The sequence below is a fragment of the Oenanthe melanoleuca genome, chromosome 4 (genome assembly GCF_029582105.1).
Source record: "Oenanthe melanoleuca isolate GR-GAL-2019-014 chromosome 4, OMel1.0, whole genome shotgun sequence".
NCBI classification, from domain to species: Eukaryota; Metazoa; Chordata; class Aves; order Passeriformes; family Muscicapidae; genus Oenanthe; species Oenanthe melanoleuca.
The window spans coordinates 4,615,886-4,640,325 of record NC_079337.1 but is presented as its reverse complement, the minus strand read 5'-3'; the positions used below and the strand labels follow the sequence as shown (position 1 = coordinate 4,640,325).

General features: G+C 39.6%; 1 protein-coding gene across 1 annotated transcript in view; it reads right to left on the bottom strand.

Moving 5' to 3' along the window:
• AFG2A (AFG2 AAA ATPase homolog A) overlaps positions 1–24,440 on the bottom strand; it is a 156,038-nt gene that overhangs the window by 105,005 nt on the left and 26,593 nt on the right. The window contains 3 exon segments of the mRNA XM_056490009.1: positions 4,778–4,904; positions 15,520–15,599; positions 15,983–16,036. Coding sequence (XP_056345984.1) covers positions 4,778–4,904; positions 15,520–15,599; positions 15,983–16,036 — 261 coding nt within the window.

Genomic DNA, 24,440 nt, shown 5'->3' with positions numbered 1-24,440 from the left:
GTCCAGCAGTGTGCAGAGACATGGTGATTGCATTCCCATACTTCGAATTCTACTCTGAAATACTGCATCAGAATAATACAAGAGGTGGGAAAGTTAAATATTCCTGCCCATTTCCTTCTAAAAAGCATCCAAGTCTTGGGTCCCCTGTCCTCAAAATCTGGATGAGATTTGCACTGCTGAGAAGTGGCATCAAGAGACTTCCCCCTTTCCTTACTCTGCTCATTCCCTACCATTGCAAGACACATGATGGATTATGTGGCTTCTAACTCTACAGTCCTGTACAACACTTGGGAAAACCGAAATCCAACCAAGTCAGAGTTGTATCACAGGAATAACCTTTAGTGAGATGTATCTGGGCAAAACAGAAATCCCAAATAGGCAAGTATGTAAACAGGAGAATATATTACGTGGTACTGAGGTAAGACTGTGCCACTGCATCACCTGCTTTGTAATAGCACATACACATTTCCAGACAATAACGAATAAATGGGCAAGATTATTTCCTATTCCTTTTAACCTGTAAAACTGCAAACTTAAATATTTGAATTTCTTCCATAAGCCTTCAGAAAGACTCAACTTTGATGTTTTTAAAGAGGAAAGATTATTCACTTTTGCTGCAGGCAAGAAATTATAATTTCTTTACTGATTCTGCCAAATGGTTCTATCACGCATTTTTTTATTTTCATCAAAACAAGCCACTTTAAATTAAGATTGTCCCATAACTACATAGTAATCAACGTTTTGAGGGGCAGATCAATTTGATAAACCCCTGCTTGATTTCTCTGCCCAGAAGACTCCCTCAAATCCAACTGAAGCATGGGGGAAGGGAGTTTTATTCCCTTGCCTCATGCTTGGCAGTTGCTAGGAAGAATATCAGCTGCAGTTCTGTTTTATTTTGCTCATGCAACCAGAACAGAAAACTCAGTGTTATCCACATGACTCTTAAACTAAATAAGCTGAATTCAAAGCCAGTGGTTAACAGAATGAAGTCAACAAAGCTTACAAAAGGAGTAGCAAAACTTTGAGGTGATGGAAGAGGCAAAAAGTGAGGAAGAAGACTAAGGAGCAGGAAGTTTTTTAAAAGCAAAATAAACATGCAAAAGAAGGCCGGAAAAATCCCCTGCACCGGCACAATATGCAAAATACGTGTTTTTATAGCAACAAGCAGGATGGTTGGAAATGGGGAGCCAGCACTGCCCTCCTATGCTAACAAAGCATTTGTAAAGGTTCAGCTCTTCAGTATTCTGGTACCAGGACAGCTTCCAGTTTAAATTACACTGAAGCCCATGAATGCAGACAAAATCCAGACCATCATCAATCTGGAGACAATGGGCAATGCTGACAGCACAGCTTCCCATTAATCTTCATTTGTCCTATCACATCCTGTCATTCTTATGCAAATAGCATATTTGAGGATACATCTTTTCTGCACCCTAAGATAAGGAGAAGCGAAGCTGTCAAGAGCACCAGGATGTCATCCTGTACCACAGACCATCCCTTCACTCAGCACCTTGTGTTTTACATCACAGCTAAAGTGTTTGACATTCAAATTTGACCCAGCAGGAGGAAAAACCATCCAATGCAGCAACGAGCATATTGCTTCCTGGATAAAACATTCACCGAGGTCCCTGGAGATATGACAACCTCCCTTTTTTCCCATATGTATCCTTGCTAATGGGGTTTGAAATGTTGCTTAAGAGGGGTAAAAAGAGATCTCTTCATGGGTAGGTAAAGATACTGATTCATCCTGCTCACACTAGAAGTAAGCCCAGCAAGAAAAGACCAGGAAAACAGGTTCCACTGAGAAAAGGAAAAACAGGGCACACAAATTCTGATGAGTTGGTCTTGGTTTTCCTCCAAGGAAATCTGTCGCAGCACACCTGAAAACTTGTCCACATGTATATCTGGACAGAACATTTCAAACTGAGCAATGTATACACAGGGTTCAAAAAATTTTTTGTGTGGATGAGTGATCTCTCATTAGGGCAACTGATGCATAGGAAAATACAAACAGGCTTTGAATCATAAGCAGCTCCATAAAGTTACTGCTACATATTTTAGGCATGAAAAATCACTCCTGAGTGGGTAAGTCACCAAAACCAAAAGGCAGTTTTTCCAGTTATTGCTCATCAATTCTGCTTATAGAATGAAGAAGAAAAGGAAAGATTTTACTATTATTACTGACTCAGAGTGTTTTGTTTCTGTATCACTTTCAAAGAATGTTCAGAACATCTTGTTCCAGAATATTTCCCTTCCAAGAGAAATCACTTTCTGTACCATACATGGCTGAAAACAGTACGTGCTGGGTTTGTATTCTTACAGAAAGTAGAAACTATTCCAAAGTCTCTCCAGCATCACATGAATGAAATGCAAAGTAGCTGAGACACAAACATGAGACACAACTTTAAGACGGAATAATATTTCAATACAATCATGACATCTTAGAGAAATATGTTATTAATAGGCATCTGTGACAAGTCCAAACAAGTTTCCCATAACACATAACTTTGTATAAAGTCTGACTCAAATCTATTCACTCTCCGAAAGTAACGTGCAGTGGTGTTTGCAGGGATAATGAAGTCTGCACTAGGCTCTGGGGAATACCCTTACATTTGATATCCCCACGTGCTGTTTGCAAATTACAAGAGATTAATCATCACATCATTGTCAGTTAAGCAGGAGCCCCATAAATTAAAATGCTAGATGGACTGTTACTAATTTTGCAGGCATAGAAACCTTAGAAAACACACATTCCTCAAGCATTTCTTGCTTTGAAAAGCTGAAGAATAGTCACAAAACCATATTTCAGACGTTTTCCCAGTCCTTGGAAGTAGAGAACAGAAACTGCATTGCACTTTTATACCATATGTCAAAGTCATACTTCAAAAGATTACTGTATAATCACCATATGTACCTATGAAGACGGGACACTCACTTATTATCATACACAACTATTTCCATATGAAAAAATTAACGAATTCTTACCTTTTCAAGGGGATCACCAATTCCAGAGTAAACTAAAAGCCCCCACTTCCCCATTTCCCATTAGTGAAGTACAAATGCTTTTTGGTGCCATCTTCTTTCTTCCAGGGAAGGGAAAAAGTACAACTCAAGCACTGCAAATATTGCATGGACCCAGGAGAAGACTGGCCTGATACAGCCTCTCTGGTCTGGATAACAAAAGTGTGTTGTTCATTCTTAAAAGTTCACCACTCCCATAAAATTCATATGTACAGAAGACATAACATTTCTGTGGATCATATCAAAATGAAAACTTTCATTCCCAGGCTAAGAGGTCTGGATTTGCATCTGGAGTCGTGTAGGTACAGTACACAGTAACTTAGGCTCTATCCTAAAGTCCTCTGTTATTGCAGGGTGGCACCCTTAACTCATGGTAGTTCTGTTCCAATATTGCCAGTATTTCAAATAAAACCTAAAATATGAGGAAGCAGCATTCACTGTGTGTCCAGGAGGAATCTAGCAAAAGGGAGAACGACAGAGAACTCAATTCCGAGGTGGTGATGGAGATAACATAGTATAATGTTGAACTGACTCGAAAGGAAATTTCCTTGTTGTTCAACAATCAGAATGTTTTCAAATTCAGCTTAGTCTTAGCCCAAAGAATAGTCACCAAAAACCCCTAAATCAAACTGACAAATGTGAAATCTTGAATGTTTCAATCTTGCACAAGCACACTTTTCACTGATGAGTTTATTATCTTTTACTGAAAACTCTTTGCTAGCTCTGCTTTGCCATGGCAGGCTCATAGATAAATGCACAAGTAAGCTCTGAGGAAGCCTTTGTCAGGTCTCCATCAGCTGTGTGGCTTCCTTCAGGTCAAAAGGAAAAGAGGCTGTGCTCTGGAGCCAAAATGCAAAGTTTTTTTCTTAAGACTCCATGTGCATACAAACCATACCTTAAACATACACATTTCTTATGTATTTTATCTCTGAATGATTCAAGACAAACAGAAAAGCCTATTCCAAAAACAGCTTAGAATGTGAGAAGTATTTAAGAAACTTATAAGAAACTCTAAAAAGATCATGAAAACTTAATTCATTAATGTATTATTGAATTCATTAATGTTGTGAAGGCGAAAAGCTGTGGAATAAAGAGCCTTACCAACAGCACAAATCATATCTTAAAGGAAATCACTTCAGAGTGATCCATCTCCTGCACTTAACTGTGACAAGACACAGCAGTGGTAAATGGTTTTGAAGTGGATTTTCTAGAGGGCTGCAGGGTTGGGTTTGTGCTGGAGATTTTCTGCAGTAAGTGTTACAACCCTCTGGATTTTACAGACTTGAAATGTTCTTGTCACACCAGCAGAGCTGCCCTGGGATTTGAGGAGACATTTCCCTGTTTACAGTTGGAAACTGAATTGCTGAGACACTTAATCCTTGAAAGGAAGTAACTAATGAAACCAACAAACTCCAGCAAACTCCTGCATAAACAAACACAACAGAAGCAAAAACCACAGCAGCAGTTTGACAGAAATGTTGCTGCACAAGTTCAATGAGCTTGACTTAAGGAAAACTTCTTCAAAAACAGGTATTTAAGGCTACCATAAAACTTTTTTTTCCTGTTAAAAATTCTGTAGAGTGGGGAAAAAAAGTGACGGACATGAACCATTCCTCTGCCTTGTCTTCATTTCCAAACTTTACTTTTCTTCATTAAATTGATCAGACAACAGTTTGAAGAGCAAAAGAGGATGGAATTATACCAAAATCTGGTCTTTTCAAGAGGAACAGGATATAGACAGTGCATTTATTTGTACCTTGTCTATCATGTCCGGTCTGTTCGTAGCTGCCAGAATTGTCACATCCTTCAGCTGCTCTATCCCATCCATTTCCGTCAGCAACTGAGCCAAGACACGGTCTGCTACATTCCCAGCACCTGAAGAGCTGATTTACAGGAAAAAAATGAGCATTATCTTTCCCTTCCTAGAAATAGGAGAAAGGAAGAGATACACTATTCTTCCCTATCTACAGGCATGCACCTTTTTGCCTTAATTCTTCATAATATTTATTTTCACCTTCAACCTTATACTAAAATGTAAGTGCTTCAATTATTTCCATCAGACAGAGAATGCACAAATACAGTTGTACACTTATAAATACATATATTCTGCAGCACTGCAACCCACTACCAGCATGCCTGTGACCACAGTGATGTGCCAGCGCCAAAGCAACGGCTCCATCCAGCCCCAAATAAATCCCCTAACTTTCCTACCCTACAACTGGTTCTGCAATTTTCCACAGCAAAACAGTGAACTTATCACACCCAGTCTGGAAAACATCTTTAAGGAGCTATAATAAATGTTAGCTAAGAGAGTAAAATATTTAGGTTGCTAAGAAATATTAGAGAAGGGACTTGGGTTACCTGGTTGTCAGCTTTTGGGGTTTCTGCAGCCACACTGGAAATTCCCAAGCCATATTTGAGCATTTTTAACGTACCCATGGGTCAGAGTCCCACTGACTTACAGACAGCTGAGTGTGATAAAACACTTCAGGTGTTGGACATGGAGAGCAAATGCTTTTGGAAAGACACACAGCTTAAAGGAAATTAAAAGCAACTTTGTAACATTAGCTAGTCTCAGCAGGGATTCAGGCCTCCCATCTTGCATGACTTTCAGTTTTACTCCACTTTATACCCAACAGACTGAGCAAAAGAAAATGCTAAGCAAAGGAAAAAATAACTGTTAAACTGGGACAAAAATGTTAATGTTATATGAGATGATCTGAAGCTAAAAGACTTTGGAGGAGATGCTAAACTTTTCTTTGTTTTCTTAAAAAATAAAAAAGAAATATTTAGAGAGAGGTGACTAGAACGGATATTACATCTTTCCCCAAGATAAACATTTATCTTACAAGCTTCAGACTGAAAAAATAAAATAAAAAAACAAAAATAAAAACAAAACCCTCAACAAGGGTTTAATCTAAGGAAAATCCCCACAGAGGAATGCACATTGCAAAGACTTCTATGCAAATAGGGCATCATCAGAAAATTGCAGTTAGGCAATCAGTGATGGTATAATACAGCTCAAACAATAGCAGGGCTTCTAGGGCATTATTTGGGGCTTTATTATTATCTCTTAAAAGTAAACTAAACTATTTTATGCATGCAAAAAACATCCACAGCAAAACCAGTATCAAGTGAAGAAGTGCCTGGGTGCTGTGACACCACGGATTTCTAACATCAGTGCTTTTATTTACACAGTTCAGTAAGCTATCGCATACTGCACCGTTTTAGCACAGCCTACAATAAATTAGCTTTTGGCTGAACAGGACACCCTATAAAAATGCCAGGCAGGCCCAGGGAGAGATATCTTCCCCAGCTGCTGGGACTGCCTCAGAGCCACGGTGTGTTCCGAGAGCTCCAGTGCTGCCCGAGCCGTTCATTCCAGGGGTGACACGCAAGGATGCCATTTTCCATTTTCCCATGGCTTCCCAGCAAGGCTTCCAAATTAACACAGGCAACGTTCATTAAGGCTGCTCAGAGTTTTGACGCAAACAGCGGCCAGAGAAACAAACCATGATTAACCCTCCAGTCCCACGGAGGCACTGCCAAAACCAACTTCCAGCCAAGGGGCTGCCTTGGCTCCTACACCCCCCTCTGCCTCCACATGACCTCCACACGTTGATGTCATCCTCACAACTGCCTGGAAATGGTCCTCCAAAGGCACGTCCTGGTACAAACTAATTTCCTGTCAACACGCTGCCTGCAAATCCAGGCAGCCAGAGCTAAGCCTCTCACATAATCCACACAGGGCCATGTGTGTGCATGGCTGTGCGCAAGCAGGAGCCCTGCCCCAACCAGAAACACCTTCGAAATAAAAAACCCGTGAGCAAAGAGGAGCCTGCCTGAGAATTTCAGGCAACCGCTGTTGCTGCCCTAATGAAATACATTAGGCTATGTGTAGTTGTAATTTTTTTTGCCAGCTCCACTTTATTTACAATCCTCAATGAAGTTTTTAAAGGTTGAGAAGGTCATTACAGAAATCCTCCTCTATGTGATATTCCAGTTAATACTGCAAGTGTCCCACCAGTCTCAGACAAAGCACATATGCATTCCTGCACAGGCACTCGGCTTTGCCACCAGAGAAGATTCCTGAAGACTCTCAGGTAAGACAATCCACAGTGACTATGAAAAACAAACCTGTTCTTGGTATTTTACTTCAGCTAAAGGCATACCCAATGCACATTCTGTCAGAATAAACCATGTATTTTACAATTCACCAAAGACACACAATTAACCTGAATTAATTCTGCCTTTGTCTGATGAACCAGAGATGAGGAGCATCAGCTCCAAAATCAATATAGCAGGAGAAAACTCTCCACAGCTTTTATTTCTATCTCCTCTGGCCTTATCCAAGGACTGTTCAAGCCAGCTGGATTCATATATCAGTGGGCACTGCAATTTCCCCCTGGACATCTTAAACCACTCTCATACTTCTTCCAAGGAATATAAAAGCAACCACAGGCCGATGCTATCACTGCACCAAAGAGTACAGACAGTTCACTAGCTTATACAGATCTTCAAGCCAAGAAGATTTTGTTTCCAGACATAGCCAGATGCATGAAATCACATTTAAATCTGTTACCCTTCCTGCTATAAGCATTTTTTTACAGCAATTTCTTGTTTTGTACATTTTTACTTATTTAATTTCCTTTTGTCCCCCCACCCTTTTTCTAACAGATTTTTTAATATTTGAAAACTGAAAATAGTCTGAGAATGCAGCCACTGTGGTTTCACCTCGCGATGAAATTTGGTAAGCATCACCGCTATGAGCTAAAGCAAACGTACATTTGCATCATCTGACCATCTAGAGCCCTTCTGAAAAAATACTCATTTCACTGGCTTTCCAACACCAGATGTCATTTTCACTGAAAAACGTATTTAAGGCTGCACCACTTAAATCTCATAAAGGAGAACCAGTGACTCTCCATTCCACCACTGACTTCAATGGCACTGAAGCCTGTCAGAACACCTTGCCTTCAGAATCAGGACCTTAATGTAATTACACTGCTAAACTGTAGATGTGGAAGTGCAGGAAATCTTCATACAATAACATTTTGAGAGCTGTTAACATCACAGCAACTGTGAGGCTGCAAAACCAGGAGGAAGTCTGGGAGGATCCCTCTCCTGCACAGCTGACTCTACCTCAAGCAGAGCTCTCAGGTCAGAGGCAGACTTCAGAAGTATCCAGGATAAATTACTGCAGACAGATTAATCTCCACATACCTGAAATCTATAATGCAGGTTTTGTGACAAGGGAGTCCAGCCCACTTTCTCTTCCAAAACATCTCATCAGGCAAGATTTACATATGGATAAAAACTGGCTTTATTATTTTTCCCCCCAAAAGAATTGCAATCATAATCAAAATTTATAGGTTTTTAGAATACTTGTGGATGTGGTATCATCTCAAATAACCCTTTCACTGAAACTTCTGGAAATAATTTCATATCAAAACAAATGTAAAACTCATTGACACGACAAAATGCTCAGCATTAAAAAAATCTGAACAGGTTGAAATAGACGGTCCTGGCAGGACGTGAACGAGGGAGGTAAAAGGTTCCTGAAATACAGGAGTGCCCTGCCAGCAGACTCCCACGCCAGAACTGCCTCGCTTGCACAGCCTGCAGGATTTTTATTGAGTCTGACATTTGTGTCGGGGTTCTGCAGCGGAACCTGTCAGCAAGCAGCACCTGCCAAGCCCGGCTTTTCCATCCGGCTGCCGCGATCGTAATTAACTGTCACGCTCCTCTATTGCTTTCCCTCATGGACTTGGGTGAATTATGGCTTTGGCAGGTTGAGGTTTTCCTCAGAATGTGAAAAATAAAAAATTACCTACTCCAATAGCATTACCAGAAAGACAATAACTGCAGCATATCCCAGATATCAAATTTTGTGCAATAGTTCCATCACTGGGTCATTTTGTCCAGCCGAATGGACACTGCCATGCCAGTCAGGAAAAGCAGGCTTGTCCAATATTAAAACACTGGGCCAAATTTACTTTTGTGAATATTATATCATATGAATGGTACAACTTCAATGACCATTATTCAGACCACTACAGATACTACAGCTTGGATGTTGTTAAAAAGCTGAACAGCATACAGCATGCATATCTTTAATATTATCATTTAAAGCTTCACTATTCATAGGAAAAAAACCAAACTCCAAAACACACTAGTACAAAGCCCCTTCAGTGCTCAGACAAGAAACATTCCCCATGGCAGGGGATCTGTGTGATCAGGAAAACCCTGCAAGAGCACCCCACAATTAGATGCTGTTGGATTCTGTACACACCTGTATCAACTATTACCCACTGCATTGTTTCATATCTTCCCTGTTTTCTCAAGCACAAAATTCAAGTACTTCAGAAGGAAAATAACCAGAGGAAACCCAGGCAAAGTCTGGGAAATTCAGTCTGGGTAGAATATTTATCTTCATGGTCACCTCCACGCCAAAATGATGTTTTGCCAACTGTCAATTCACTGATTAAATGCCGTTTCTGTGATTTGGTTTCCAAGGCATTAGAAGTGCACAGAAAAATAAAAGAACTCCAAGTACTCCTTGAGTGGTCTCCAGCTTGCAAGCAAGCTTTCCTAAAAAGATGATGAGCTTTGTGAAAACAGGAAATAGTGCTCAGCTCTCAGCAGGTGACTTTGAAACAAATGGCCTGCAGACAGCTGCAGACACATCCTAATTATCCTTCACGGTTGTGTAAGCAGCCTCTTCCACTCACCTACATTTCTCATTATTGCAGCTTCCAAAAGTTAATGAAGTAGGCCCAGAAAAATGAAACAGTGAAAGGAGAGAAAAGGAGGAAAGGAGCCAGTTTGAGACAGTTTTGGAATCAACAGGCTTTCTTCCAGAGGGCTTTCCCCAAGCACATCTCCAAATGCTTGAGTGCCTAGGTGGTGATCCATCACCCACTTCCATCTGCTTGCAGCTAATTCCAGATGCACATCCATGAAAGACTGGCATTAGCCCACACTTCCAGCTGGCCCTGGCACTGTCTGGCTGACACAGGAAGGATACTAACATCATGAGTTCTCCTATTCTGCTACCACTGATGCTGCCTTAAAAACAAGCAATGAAACAATATAAAAAAACAACCTCAACCAAACCCCCCGCCAAAAAACCAAGCATACACCTGATGCACAGTAAATTTCCCATTTCCTTTCATTCTGTTTTTCTCAGCATTTCTCCTCTGTGCATTCCTGGAAGTAAATCAAGTTTAAACCTGTAATCAATCATGTCTACCAGGCAAGCAAGCACAGTTTAAGTTGTATTTTAGACATAGAAGCAACAAACTAGACTGGATTTCATTTCATTGCAACAATATTTATGTATAATAAGTTCACTGTTTATAAATTTTAGTTACAATTATGTTCCTCCTGCATATCATTAAAATGATGACTTCAAGAAAAGGGTTTATGGATCCAGTCTTTCACTGATGTCTATGAAAGTCTCTATTGACTTCAAATACCCGCATTATAATGCAGGCTGGGAAGTTACAAATTATTGGGGTTTGTAAACAAAAAGGAAGAAACACAGATTCAAAACCATGTTGTGATAAAGGGTTCTTGATAGCCAAAAGCACTGGTAAGTTTATTTGAAAATTAAACGGACTGCAGACATTTACTATATACACACACAAACTACGGGTAATGCTATTTGTTAAAACTGCTTTTCCAAAACCCACTACAAAGCTTTACTGTACAATAAAATTGTTTCAAAACTTCTCTTTCAACACTCCTTGCTAGGCCTAAAATAAAAAGCTGGCACTAGGCATCCAACCTTTTTCCCCAGACAATATTTGTAGGGATACCAAATTCCAAAACTTTAAAGAATTCATACAGCAGTCACAGAAGTTTTGAACGCCTTAATTCTCCATCATGTGCAAACACAGCTCAGATATTGCAGGGAATCCCCCAATTCAGCGACACAGAGGCCAAACACAGAAAGTTCTTTGTATGAGCTGAACAAGAACTGGATCCCTCACAACAATCATGGCAAGGGGAAACTCCATTTCTTCCAGATATACTTTGTCCACGCTCTTTTGTCTTTGCATGACAAATATTAGTGGGACAATACTTTCTCCAGCTTCAATACAGCTAATTTACCCTGCGCAAGGTGGATTACTGCTCAGAACATCTCTCTTTTGTTGTATCCCCACAGAATCCAGTGGGTTTCTTTAATGGCTGCAACACACTGAACTTCAATGACAGAGCTGTCCATTGCACCAGGGAATATGCACAAGGACTAAAGTACAATGACAAACTCATATGTAGACAATAAATAAATACAAGCTAAAATATCCCAGAAAGATATCTTGGTTTAAAAAGAAGATTTATCACTACTCCTGTTTAAGGCAGAGGTGGTACATTACAAAAGAGAAGCTGCTGCTCCTCACAGGTTCCTCTAAAAGCCCAAGAGACTCAAAACTTGAGACTGCAAGATTTTAATACCTAAAGTGAAAACAATATCTTTCAATGGTTCTGACTATTTTAAATTGTGGCTTAGGAACCTATCTATCCTCTCCCCAGCATAAGGATAACATATTTTCCCAAAAAAAAAAGCATCATCACGTTGTGGTTTCAGGAGATTGGCACCAAAGTCCCTTAACTTTGCCACCTCTATCCTCACTCTGAAAAGGTTACCAACTTCTGACCTCTCCAAGTCAAATGCAAGGTACTGATTTTGTCCCTTGTCTTTCTTTCTTCTTGCCCTTGGAAAATAGAATTTATCAGTGTCTTTAACTGCAGTCTACAGCATTTCCCATCCCATATTATAGAGACTTGCAGTTAAAGGGGAAATGCTTTACTTCTGAAAAACAAGAAAAGGATGTGTCTTGCCGAAAAAATCCTAAAAATCCTACTTATATAAACAATGTCCCATTTCCAAAGCACGGAAATTTCTGAAGTTCAGCAAACAGACTGTCTGTGCTGCATTTACACAGACCCACGTTCATTCATCACTTTCAAGTCTAATTACCAAGCCATTTCCCTCTTGGCAACCCCTAATGGCCAGAAGAATTAGGTTTTACATGGTCAGGATACTGCGGGTAACAAATACCCATAACTCTCGGCAGCTGTGCAATTTGTAAAGCCTCCCAAGCCCTGTGCAGGCACAGGATTACTTCAAGGCAAAGCTTTCCTGCCCACACTCTGCTGTATCTGGACCAGTCCTGCTTCAGTGCAATCTGTCCTACAAAAAGTCATAACAGCATCATTCAAAAGTATGGGGACAGAAAAGAACAAGCATAATCTGCTTGTGCAAGCAAATGCTAATTAAAATCACAAAGCAGAGGAAAAAGCTCTGTGCATCTCATGGTTCACCCCTCCTGGTGCATGACTGCAGAAGTTTTTCCTTTCTCAATCATTTCTCCTCTTCAAACCTCACTGTAACATCTCTAACGTTCTACCATCTTTTCTCCTGCAGGTTTATCATTTATTCTTCAGAAACAGTCATGGTGAATGCCTCCCTTTTTCTCTACTCAGGCAACTGAGCAACTAATTTTTCACTTTCAGTTCTCTCTAAACTTATTGTAACATCTCAACATAAATCAGAAAGAGATAGAAAAATCCTCCATAAGCATTAGAAGCTCAGAGTAACAGAACAAAAAATGCAGAAGTGAACAGCTCACGGTATCTTTACATCTTCACTACCACACTGGAAACTTGAGTCCATTCAGAATCACTCTCTCAACTTCTTGCATCAAGGATAACCAGATTTTTTCTCAAGCAATTGCTCCTTACATTGAACTATTTTTTCTTCAGAGCTGCAGGATTATATTTTCATAAACTGTCTTTAACACTGGTATGCATACAGCCCACATTCTTAATTCCTTGATTAATATGTATTAGTGTGGTCCCTACATGCAAAATAGGGAGGGTGTGGACAGACAGGTGTGGAAAAATAATCCAGGAGCTTAGTTCGTATCAATAAAACATATGGAACTTCTTAGCAGGATGAATAAGAAATAATCTTTTCCAAATAAAACATTTTGACAGCACTTAATATAAATTACTATAATTTTTGCTGACTTCAAAGTATTATTAGTTCTAACCAATAAACACACACATATAGATTTTGCAAAACAAAACTGCTACAGGAGACAGTTACATTAGGTAGTGTGTTAGATGTATTACAATTATGGAATGAATTATAGCTTGGGAATCTGTAATAAATAAACCACTGTGGCATAACACTGTGCAGCCACAGTGTTTGCCATGGAGTAATGGTTTGTGCAGTGACAGAATCCACTACCTGATGCAAAGGAAACATTATTATGAAAGGTTTGAAACAAGAAAATTCCTTAGCTTTCTTTGTCTACCTCTACACTCATTTAATTACAAAGTTCATTATTTCCTATGTGCCTGCTGCTGAGAAGGGATTGCTTAGTGATCTCTACAGAAGGTTGGGAGCAAAACATTTGTGTTTTAAACCCACAAGCTAGTCAAATCTAAATAATGGGTTAATGAATACTTGGCAGAGTGCTTTGAAAAACAAAAGCATTAAGTGATTTACTCAATGTTATTTCACATCAGTATTTCTGATCAGAATTATACATAAAATTACTCCCACAACTGAACAGTTGCAGCTTCTCTGGATTTCTGGACATGCCCTGGTAGGATCAGGAGAGGCTGCCTACCCAGGAGATATGAAATGTGGCACATTCTACAGGAAGCCCAGAGCATCCTATAAAGGATTTAAACCAAGAGGATTTACACTCTCACAAAGCTGTATCACAGTGTTTTTCACTGCCAAGGCAAAGAAAACTAATTCAGCCAACAGAGGGAATGGGGAGACAATATAAACAGGTGTTTCCTTGAAAACTTCAGCATGGTCAGTAATAGCACAGGAAATGGATCTCCAGAGGCCACAAATCGTTAGCATCTCTAGTGCATTTGCAAATTCCTACTGTGCAAAGTCAGCCTGTAAAAAAGGGCCATTTCTAATAAGTGCCTTGTCTGGTTTCCTACACCATTTAATTTCAGATGAATTTTATGAGAACTCTGTTACATATTTTACCTCCCATCTGGTTCAGATTTGACAATGAAATATTTGTGTGTGTCCCACCCCGTTCTTTTTAAAGCACCAAAACCAGATGTCTCCAGCACAACATGACTGCAGCAGGTCACACCACATTCTTCAGCAAGCTGTGCCAGGCCTACTACCCCCCCAGACAGTCCCAGGTAAGGTAAAATCAGATTGTTTACTCCCTCAAAAAGCAAACAAACAAAGTCAATACCTCCAGGGCACTGTGTGAAAAGACTGCTTAAAACGTACTTTGGCTTAGCCTTCCAAGAGGTTTGATCTTGATGAAGTGCTGGTTCTGAAAGCTAAACACATTAACAATTGCAACAGGGGTGATACTCTTTTCCCCTCCACTGACTTGATTCAAGCAAACAATTTTGCAATTTCTCTATTGCTTCAGTGCATAGCACTTCTAGGAAGCTCACAAATTTCACAGCTGCATACACTGCACATGAGAAGGATTATGAGAAAAACATCTTTAATCAGATTTTTCATTTTCAACAGCAAGAATGTTAATTTCTTAGCAGGTTCGTAGGTCAGCTGTATGCTGCACATGATACTCCTGTGACACAAATAATTTATTTGTGTCACTGAAAGATCAAAATGACACCTGTTATCCCTTCCTGAAGATACAAATGCCCTTCTTGCAATATGAAAGAATCTTTAGGAATGCTGAGGGAGCTTTTTCCCAGAAAAATATTTAAATTTTGATGTGCCTTTAATACTTTCTAATGCACCAATTTGGTAGCTTTTCATACAAAATAAAACAAGATAAAAGTATTTACTGCAACAGCAAGTAGCAATTACATTTATAAGGAGATATTCCCCAAGAAAGTCCACTTACAGAGCCTGCCAAATCTTAAATGCTGCAGCAACTAAAAACTTCAGACATGAGTTAAACATCTTTTGGAATCATCACAAAGCAGGATATTAAAAAAATAAAAAATAAAATATTAGCTGTTTGCACAATAATCCCATCTTAATATCACACATGAAAGGACATAAGTGTTACCAAATCTTTTAATGAAGTTTTTCCCAGTCTGGCAAAACATTTAGACATAGGTGTAAATTTAGGTTTATGAGTGTTCTCCTTGGAATTTTGTGTTATGTAGCTTATGATCATATTGTTAGCTTGACAGAGACACCAAATTAGGCCAGGGCAACAACCCTGGGAAAAGCAAGGAGTTAAGTCTCTGGAAATAAAAAGTAAAACCACAGAAAAGAGCCAAAAAGCATGAGAACCAGTAGATTGACTCCTGCTAATGAGATGAGAAAGGAGGAACTCCATCAGCTTACCTGTTTATGCCAAGTTAAATAGGCTTGAGTAAGTCACATGTTACCCTTCTGTATTATGAACGAAAATATTTAATAAAATAATCCTAGAAAAGTAAATAAATCTGTGATTGTACAGTAAGAGTAATTTATCAGGAAATAATATCTGCTGATTTTGTAATAGGATTACTTACTTTCCCCTTTCAACTGCCAAGGCATCTATTTCATCAAAGAAAAGAATTGAAGGAGACACTGCTCTGGCCTTCCTGAAGATCTACAAAAAACAACAAATAAACACCCAGTTTTAAGGGATGGAAGCTGTTTACAGTACACTATCACCCCCTGCACACCTCAAAAGCTACAGAGCTTCATGTAACAGACATCAGCCTGTCCTGTCTTGGCTTTTATTTATGTTAAAACAGATTTTTTAATAATATAGGCTTGTAGTAAAAGCTGCCACAGGATCCCAAATTCAACATGTATCATTAGGTTGATGCAGAAGAAAGTTAAATATCCCCGCTGATTCATTTTCTTCTTCTATTGCTTAAGCTTACACCAGAAGTAGTTTCTCAGAAAGTTTAATGGTAACCTCGCAAGCAGAGAAGAATTTGAAAGCCAAGGAAGCTTAGTATCTAACATTACCCACAGCTTTCTCACCTCTCTCACAGCTCGTTCAGACTCACCAACGTATTTATTCATCAACTCAGGCCCCTGCAAAATGGAAAATTAGCATGATACATTTGTATACAAAATGACTGAGACAATCTGCCAGTGCCACACTGGTCATGCTCTGTTATAAAAAATTCTGAGATTTTGTCATTTGTAAGTCTTATGAGTGTATTTTTAACTTAGCTTGGTGCAGGTGGAGGGTTTCTCCACTTATTTTAGTACCTAAGCATGTTGGTTAGTCCTCTCATCCTAATACTTTGCCAGTATCTTCACGAGAAATGGAATTAACCAAAAAACAAATGCTGTGAGGTTCTTAAAAGTGCTCAACAACAGTATCAAGGAGCTGCAAATCAGCCAGAAGGATAAATCACAGTAAAGCATTTACCTTGCACTCTCAACCTGCATCACGTCTAACCAAGCACCACAACAGTGACTTAAACCAATGTTTAACATCACTTCTTTGAACCTGACACTCTGCAGGCGAAGCAAGGAGCTCCACAGCAGCACACCTGAAACCCATCCCTAGTGAGGAAGCTGCTCAGTGTCTGAGCTCATGCACATTCCTGCTCCTCTGCTGAGGCTGCCAAGCAGGATTACGAGTGCCAGCTGCTGTGGTGCCTGTTTGTTCTCACAGCCCCTTGTACCAGGAACAGACTGGAGACCACAGGGTCAGCACTCCAGTCTTGAACAAGTACTTACAATTATAAAAAGTAAAACAATGGTAAATTCTCAGAGTATTTTCTGTTCTGCTACATCCTGTAGGATAGGCTGCTTAAATAATGCTTCCTAATGGGCCTCAGCTTCTCCTGGGATTGGTAATGACTCATTGACTTCAGCCTGGTTTGCATCAACATTGACCTGCAGCCACAAACAAGGATCATTATCTGCTGTCCTGAACGAAAAGAGCCAGTGGCTCCAATCTATTTTCCAGGCAACAACAGGTGTCCTTGTAATTTCCCCAGAAGAAACATCCAGAGTCAGAAAGCTGAACCACCTCCTCCCAGCTGTGGGTGCCTTCAGGTAATACTCAGCCCAGAGCAGGGCAGCTCTAACAGCAGGTATGTCACAATTAAGACACAGATTTCTGCACTGGCAGTGACAGAGCCTCTGTTACAAGCCCTCTTTGAACGGGACCATCTGGATTTTGCTCCCAGGTTGGTGGAAGACAGATTCAGCACTCTAAAAAGAAACCACACTGATTTTTGCAGCCTCCCCTCTTCGTGCTTGTTTTCATTCCTGCAGTAACAGTTAATGCACTGACTTTACCTTGACACTGGAAAACACCTGTGCTTATGTAGGGGTAAAAAAAATATATCCTCTGAAAAGCAAAGCACAAGTTATCTGATATCAGCAAAGCATCCAGGCATAGACACCATTTTTATTTCTTTCTTTTCCAAGAGTTGTCCTTTATCCAAAGGACCAGTGCAGCAGAGAGGAAAAAGCCACGCTGTAAGGGTTGATAGGGACAGCACTGTGTGACTTACCTGTAGGAAAGGTAAATTAGACAATTATCATTGTTTTCTCTCAGCAAAACTACTCTATTTAAGCTTTAAAGTACAATATAATTTCAGGTGCTTGTAGTTTTATTTTTAATTAAGCATAAAATATGATGAAGGCAACATCAAAGCAATAAACACCATTTAAAATGTTTCAAAGAGAATTATTTTGAATGCAACCTTTTGCTGTAAGCTTCGACATGAAGTTTTTCTCCATTTTCCTCTTTACTAAACAGCAACTCCAGGGGAAGGACCACTACATCTTAATAACCTGTGCCTTTTTGTGGAGAATTTTCATGAAAATTGGTTTGACAGTCTCCTAGTTCACCCTTCATAAGGGATACCAGAACTGCATTTGAGCGTCACAGTTTTTACTGTGAGCAGCTCAGAATCCTTATGGTCCACGGCAAGAAAAGAAAAGGCTCCAAAGTAAGACAAAGCACACACAAAAGAAGAGGAATTGCTGTACAATTCAATCATGCAAACACTGAAAACCACAACACAAAAACTAGAAATGTTCAAAGCAGCTGCAGGTAGCAAATGAACTGGGTGAGCTTTGGTCCCACCTGAACTAAGCCTCTGCCTTACCCTATCTGCACCTGTGCTGTCCTTCAGCTCAGACTGATGGCAGCTCTTATTTGAAAAATAAATCGGCAGGACAGGCAGTCTGCAGGCCACCACAAAGGCAGCTGATACAGCTTCTCATTTTCACAAAGATCACCTTCAGCAGACTTTCTTTAGAAACCACTGAAGAAATACCAGGAGAGTTTCTTTATTTTATTTTTCAGTGCTTTAAAAATCTAATGACATGAGCTTGACTTAGCAAGCTGACATTTGTTGAAAGATTATTTCTGGCCAAGGGGTGAGCATAAGAATTCTTTTAAAAGCATTTTATAGTTGTTGATAGACTAACCAAGAGGTGCTAGAAAAAATGGGCCATTTTAATGCTGCACAGCTCAGTTCCCATCTGCAACAAGTCATCTTCCTTACAAATAGACATGAAGAAATAAAAGCTGCTTCTTGTGGTCATTTTCACAGGCACTCCAAAACCAGGAAAAGATGTGGAGCAGAAAACTGGCAGAAGTAGTTGTAGCTTAGACATGCATATAAGCATTTGTGAGCTAGAGTCCAGACTGACACTAAAAAATCTGCCAATTCAGGCCCACTGGATACTGCTGAGGTTTCTTTATTCAGCCTCAAAGTAGAGTTTCCAGGCATGCTCTGCTTAAAGACTATTCCATCCTCACTTACAAGATATATCCCTGTGCATCATGAAACCTTCTACTTGCTTATGGTCTGGATTGAATTAATTTTAATTTATTTTTTATTTTAATAAAAAGAGAAAATTCCTTATTTTAAAATACTATCAGAATCAACTCTTGAAGATTAACTGCAGGAAGATAAAACCCCTGTATACATGCAGCAACATGAGACAAGCTTGTGCACACATGGTTTTGACAGAAGTTCTCAAAGCATTTTTCAACTGTAAGAGGGACATCTGCTATCCCTGAAATTAAAGAGTATCAGTCATTTTTCTGAGCAGGGCTTAAGATTTTTTTACCACTTGGGTAGGAAATTTAGTCAGTGACTTGTCTTATTTTATTTTTTTACTCTTTTGACAATCAGGCAAGTTATGCACTTAGGCTGAGTCACATGGGCACAGCTCCAGATGTCTCCAGCACACAGCTCAGTCTAGACTCCTTAGAAATACTGCGATAACCTCACATACAGGTTCTGGGCTCTTACACAGACACATTAAACTGTGTTAGACACAGAGTACAATTCCTATGTTCTAAAAATCCAACTAGAGCGTTTATATCACATCCAATAGATTACTACTACAAGAGAATGCAAAATTCCCTTTTCACCATATCCAAAGCAGAAATGATCAAACAGACATTAAAGAATCAGCATCTTTCTTTAATTCTTTGTAGTTTTGACACTGAACGTGATATAGAGTCATGGAATCATAGAATTCCTGACCTGGGTTGGAAAAGTCCTTAAAGATCATTTAGCTCCAACCTCCATGTCATGGGCAGGGACATCTTCCACCAAACCAGGATGCCCAGAGCCTCATCCAATCCGGCCTTGAAGAACTCCAGGGGTGGGTAATCCACAACTTCTTTAGGCAATCTATGCCACTGCCTTACCACCCTTATAGTAAAGAATTTTTCCTAATCTATCTCATCTAAATCTACTCTGTTCCATTTTAAAACCATTCTTCTCTTATCCTGTCACTACATGCTCTTGGAAAAGAGCTCTCCATCTTTATTGTAGGCTCTGTTTAGGTTCTGGAAGGCCACAATTAGGCCACTCCTAAACCTTCTCTTCTCCAGATTGAACAATCCCAATTCTCTCAGCCTTATGCTCTACTCTAACAACACTGAAGAAACTCAGAAATCAGCTGAGTCCTTTGGCCCTGTAATCTCCATGGCAAAATGCTATTCCATCCTTCCCACAGTCCAGCCAAAGTAGCACATGACTCAGGGTGGCTGCAGGGAAGCGAGTTAACAAGATAAACACTGAGACTTCCTTTATTTTTAAGGCTCTTTCTAAGGCAGAGGCTGTACATGTGTGATTGGTTACACTGCATAGAAAAATATTTGCTCAGAAAACGCGTTCTATTTGCTTGTTAAGAATAAAACCTGCTTCTTTTCTTCCAAGGCTGCTTAAAGATTTAATCTGCATCACTCCCAGCTTCTCAGCACAAGGAAACCTCAGGCTGAGCACCATGCACCATTTTAATCACTTCCTCTCCCTCTGCCCTGCATTCCCAAAGGACCTTAAAAACTTGTTGACACCTGTCTGGGGTTTGGAAAACTTCAATTTCAGCAGGTGCTTATGGCCTCCAAAGTATTTAAGGGAGCAAACTGGCAAAATCCTGTCATCCCAAATCCCTGCAGTGAAGTTGCTATAAGCAGCAAGGTTAGACTGCAAAGGCAACTATAATACCCAATCTTCTTTATTGCCATGTCTCAGAGTCCACTTGTTTACCATTAGCCTTGACCAGCAAGCTCCAGTGACAATCTTTTGAGGCTTCTTTACACAGACAGAAGCCAGGATCTGCACTGCAGAATGAACTGACTGGAAACATTGAATTATACTCACTGCATGCACCAGTGCTCTCAGAGTGCTTTTGGCATCATCAGGGCAGGATCCATGCAGGAGCAAAAATCACACAGCAGAACCACACAAAATGAGCCACCCCTGCCACAAAACCTGTTTGCTGAGACTTCACACCTCCAGCAGCACTCCACTCTTCCACTGGTTACTTGAGAGAGTGAGAGAAAAACTAAGTGCTAATAAAAATTAAATTTGTAAGATAATTGAGAAGGGACAAAAAAAAAAAAAAAAAAAACCCTAAAAAAAAAACAAACAACAGGGATGGGGATTATATTTAACTATTTTCTGCCTGCATATTCACTTTTGGTAAGCTTATGATAAGAATGGATGAATGATTTATTTTTATTTTTAGTTGAGTAAAATATGCAGAGAGCTTCAGGATTAAAAGAGCTCAAAGTATCCCAACTCGTTATCCATTTTAAAATTCTTTTCAAATAGAGGGGTTTTTTTTACTATCTGCTAATTAACTAACAAGTTACTGTAAATGTGTTAACTGTGGATCCTTTCAGAAATTTTATCAAATGCTTGCCAAAATATCTCATGAAACCACAATGCTTCTGCATTTTTTCATCTTAAATGCCTTGCTTATAACTACTTTCAGTCACCAAGCTTTCTTATTTCAGGCTTCTGCTCACTAAAATCCCCATCAAAAAGCTAAGTTATCTCCCCAAAACTCAGTGACAGCTCTTCACAAAGCAAAGCAGTCGACCTTTCCAAGCCTCATTAATCTGTTGGAGCTGCCACAGCCAAGAGCTGAAGGGAAAAGCAGAGGAAACTTGAATTGGAAAATATTTTGACATAATTGACCCAGATGACAAACTAAGCTTAAGCACATGTCAAGCATGGGGAGTGGTACAAAAGCATGGGCTGGGTGATACAGGAAGCTAAACCAAGCCAAGGTGAAGTCAGAGCCCTGGGAACAGTGTATATTTTTGTAATTACTGCTAATTGAAAAAAGAAAAGATTCCTTCAGCCCAAGCTCTTAAGTAACAACAAAAAAAAGGTCACTAATATTTTCTCTTTTTTAATTTTTTTTTTTTAAATCACACTATAGTTGGATCTCCTAACCATTGTTTCAAATTAAAGTTTAAGAACAGTATAGTTCATATCATCTGTACCAGTGGTTTGCTCACTGCTGACATCCTTAAACACTCCTTACTGTCACAGGTAGGTTTGGTTTTCTTTGTTTTGTGTGGTGAGTTTTGTTTTTTTCCAAGCATTGCTTCATCCTGTTTACAACAATTACTGTGTCTCATTTAGCTGAACTGCAAGGCATTAACTTTTTTAAATTTAAGCTGGTTTTCATCACTACCCCAAGCAAGGTTTTGCCTTACGTTTGATTTTAAACAGACAAATGTTAAAAAGCACTAAGCAGCAAGAGGAAAAATTATGTTTCTGAAACTTTCACAAGCATATAGAAGTTACATAATTTTTCTTGCTATGTATCTTATAAACTCAGGTAATCTGCTTGTTGGACAGCAAACAGAATTCCAAGTCCCCATGGATCAGACTTTGAGACCTGGGTGATGGAGTTTATCTGGATGGGTTTATCCTGATGGTGCCTCCCAGCCTGCAATCTTAAGAGCAGACTCCAGTGCTCATTCAAAAATAGGTTAAAACCAAAAAAAAGCTCAATGGTTTTCTTATTTGGTCATAAAGTTAATGACCTAAATAGCACAATAATAGGAGGGGGGAAAAAAAATTCCACATGGAGTCTCTGCAAATTGCTTCCCAGAAAAGCAACAGAAAATCTGTAAGGAAAATTAATACTCACTCATTTGATTCCTAGCACAACACAATGACACAGGATTTCCTAAAAATAAAATAAACTAAGAAATTCAAAATCCAAGAGGGCAGTCATAACACGTCTAAATAAACTAAGATGCAAGACAAATGCAGAGATAATTATCTATGCTATACAGCAAGATAGGTGAGGTTGTTAGAAAAATATATCACCACAAAAATCCTAGTGGTCTCACAAAAATACAGCTCAAAAAAACAGCGATTCAAAGCTGACTCTAAATGCAGGAACTGTCAAAACAGTACACAGAAATACCTACCACATAAATAGTCAAAAGAGGGAATACAGTGACAAAGGTTTTAATTTCCTTCATGTTCCGTTTCAGAAAGCTAGATGACATCTAAAGCAAAAATGTCAGAGAGACAGGTTGTGTATAACAGCAAGGTGTCATCAGCCTGGCAGAAGCTGAAAATTATATCCCCATCATATTCACAGGGATAGGTCCAATACCTGTATATAAGGGGTTTTTCTTACTAGCACAAAAATGCATAAAACAACATTTCAGAAGAAAATTACAATCTTTGGGACAAGCACAAGAGGATTGTGAAGGACAAAAGGCTGAAATAAGCAGTATGTCAGATCAAAAACTATTGATAAGTCAAGACTGATTTTCAATCCTGCAGAATGAAAAATAATAATCCTAATCCATTCCTTCATGCAGTCTTGTATACTTGCATCCATGACTGCAAAACAAAAAAAAAAAAAACAAAAACAAAACAAAATAAAAAAAAAATTAAAAAAAATAAAAAAATAAAAAAAAAAAAATCTCCAAGCAGCTGAGAACAATTCAGATGCCTTCTCTGTAACACAGGTTTGGAGAGGGGAATAATCCAGATGACCACTAAAACCCTAAGAAGCCTCAATGCTACACGAGATTTAGAAAAAGGGGTTGGCAGGAAGGAGCAGAAAGAGGCATCTCCTGGAAAGTAGTTGACAACCTCCTCCCCAGTAAATTTAGCAGATACATTGTATTAGAGACAAAGAAAGTCAAGAGAAAGAACAAAAATAAACTATTCCCCCTAGGAATTATATGCAAGATTGCTTTGTAAAACAAACCAACCAACAAGCTGCTTTGCTGTGGAAAAGCAAAAGGTCACCAATTTTGGTGAAAATACAGCTATAAAAAGTTTTTGGCCAAGTATCAAAGAGCATGTTTACAAAAGGGCCACATTCATTGTAACACTAACCATTCAAACCTCACAATAGATTTCAGGAGAGAACAGGATGCAACGTCAAACATGTGTTATCACGTTATTTTCTTCAGCTCCTCTGCCCAGAAATGACATGGAGCCTCAACCCATCTCTCAAACCTCACGAGAGGCCAGTCAGACGTGGGCCAGAGACTGCCTTGTGACAGCTCCCCATGCCCAAGATGGATGGAAAGGTCACATTTGAACAGTTTGCTCATAGCCCAGCTGAAACGTCTCACCGAACAGAGTCAGCTGTCCAAACTGCAGACACATCTGGCAAACAAAGACTTCCTTTGGAAGGAGGCAGGCTGGGGCAGGGGTGATACCTGCTGCACTGAAGCAGGACAGCCAGCTCAGACAAGGACAGTACATCCAGCACTGGTGGGAGCTGGGACTTAATGTGCCCATGGCTCTTCAATGCAGTGTGCAGACACAATGGGTCCAGCCTTCCAAAAATCACTGGACCGAGCAAGCACTGCTTGTAACAGAATCGATTTTCTCTCAGGCCTCACGGACAAAGGCAGAGGCATCATCCAGCAGCAGGCTCCCACAGATAGAGCTGTGCCTCCTGCCTGCAGCCCCTGCTCCAGAAGGGCCCAAGAACCTCTGCCCCCTGCATTGTCTCCAAAGAGTATCCTACAAGCTGTACAGCAGACACTTTTCATCAGAATTACTTACTCGAGAGAGATTGGAAGGAAAGTGCAAGTCTGAAAAGTAAATCATCAAGAGTCACACTTGCATTTCAAAATGCCTGATGTCAGTTCCAGGGATGGATATCCGAGACATAATGTAGAAAACGGGAAAATTAATAGGGCTATAAGCAAGAAAAGAAAAAT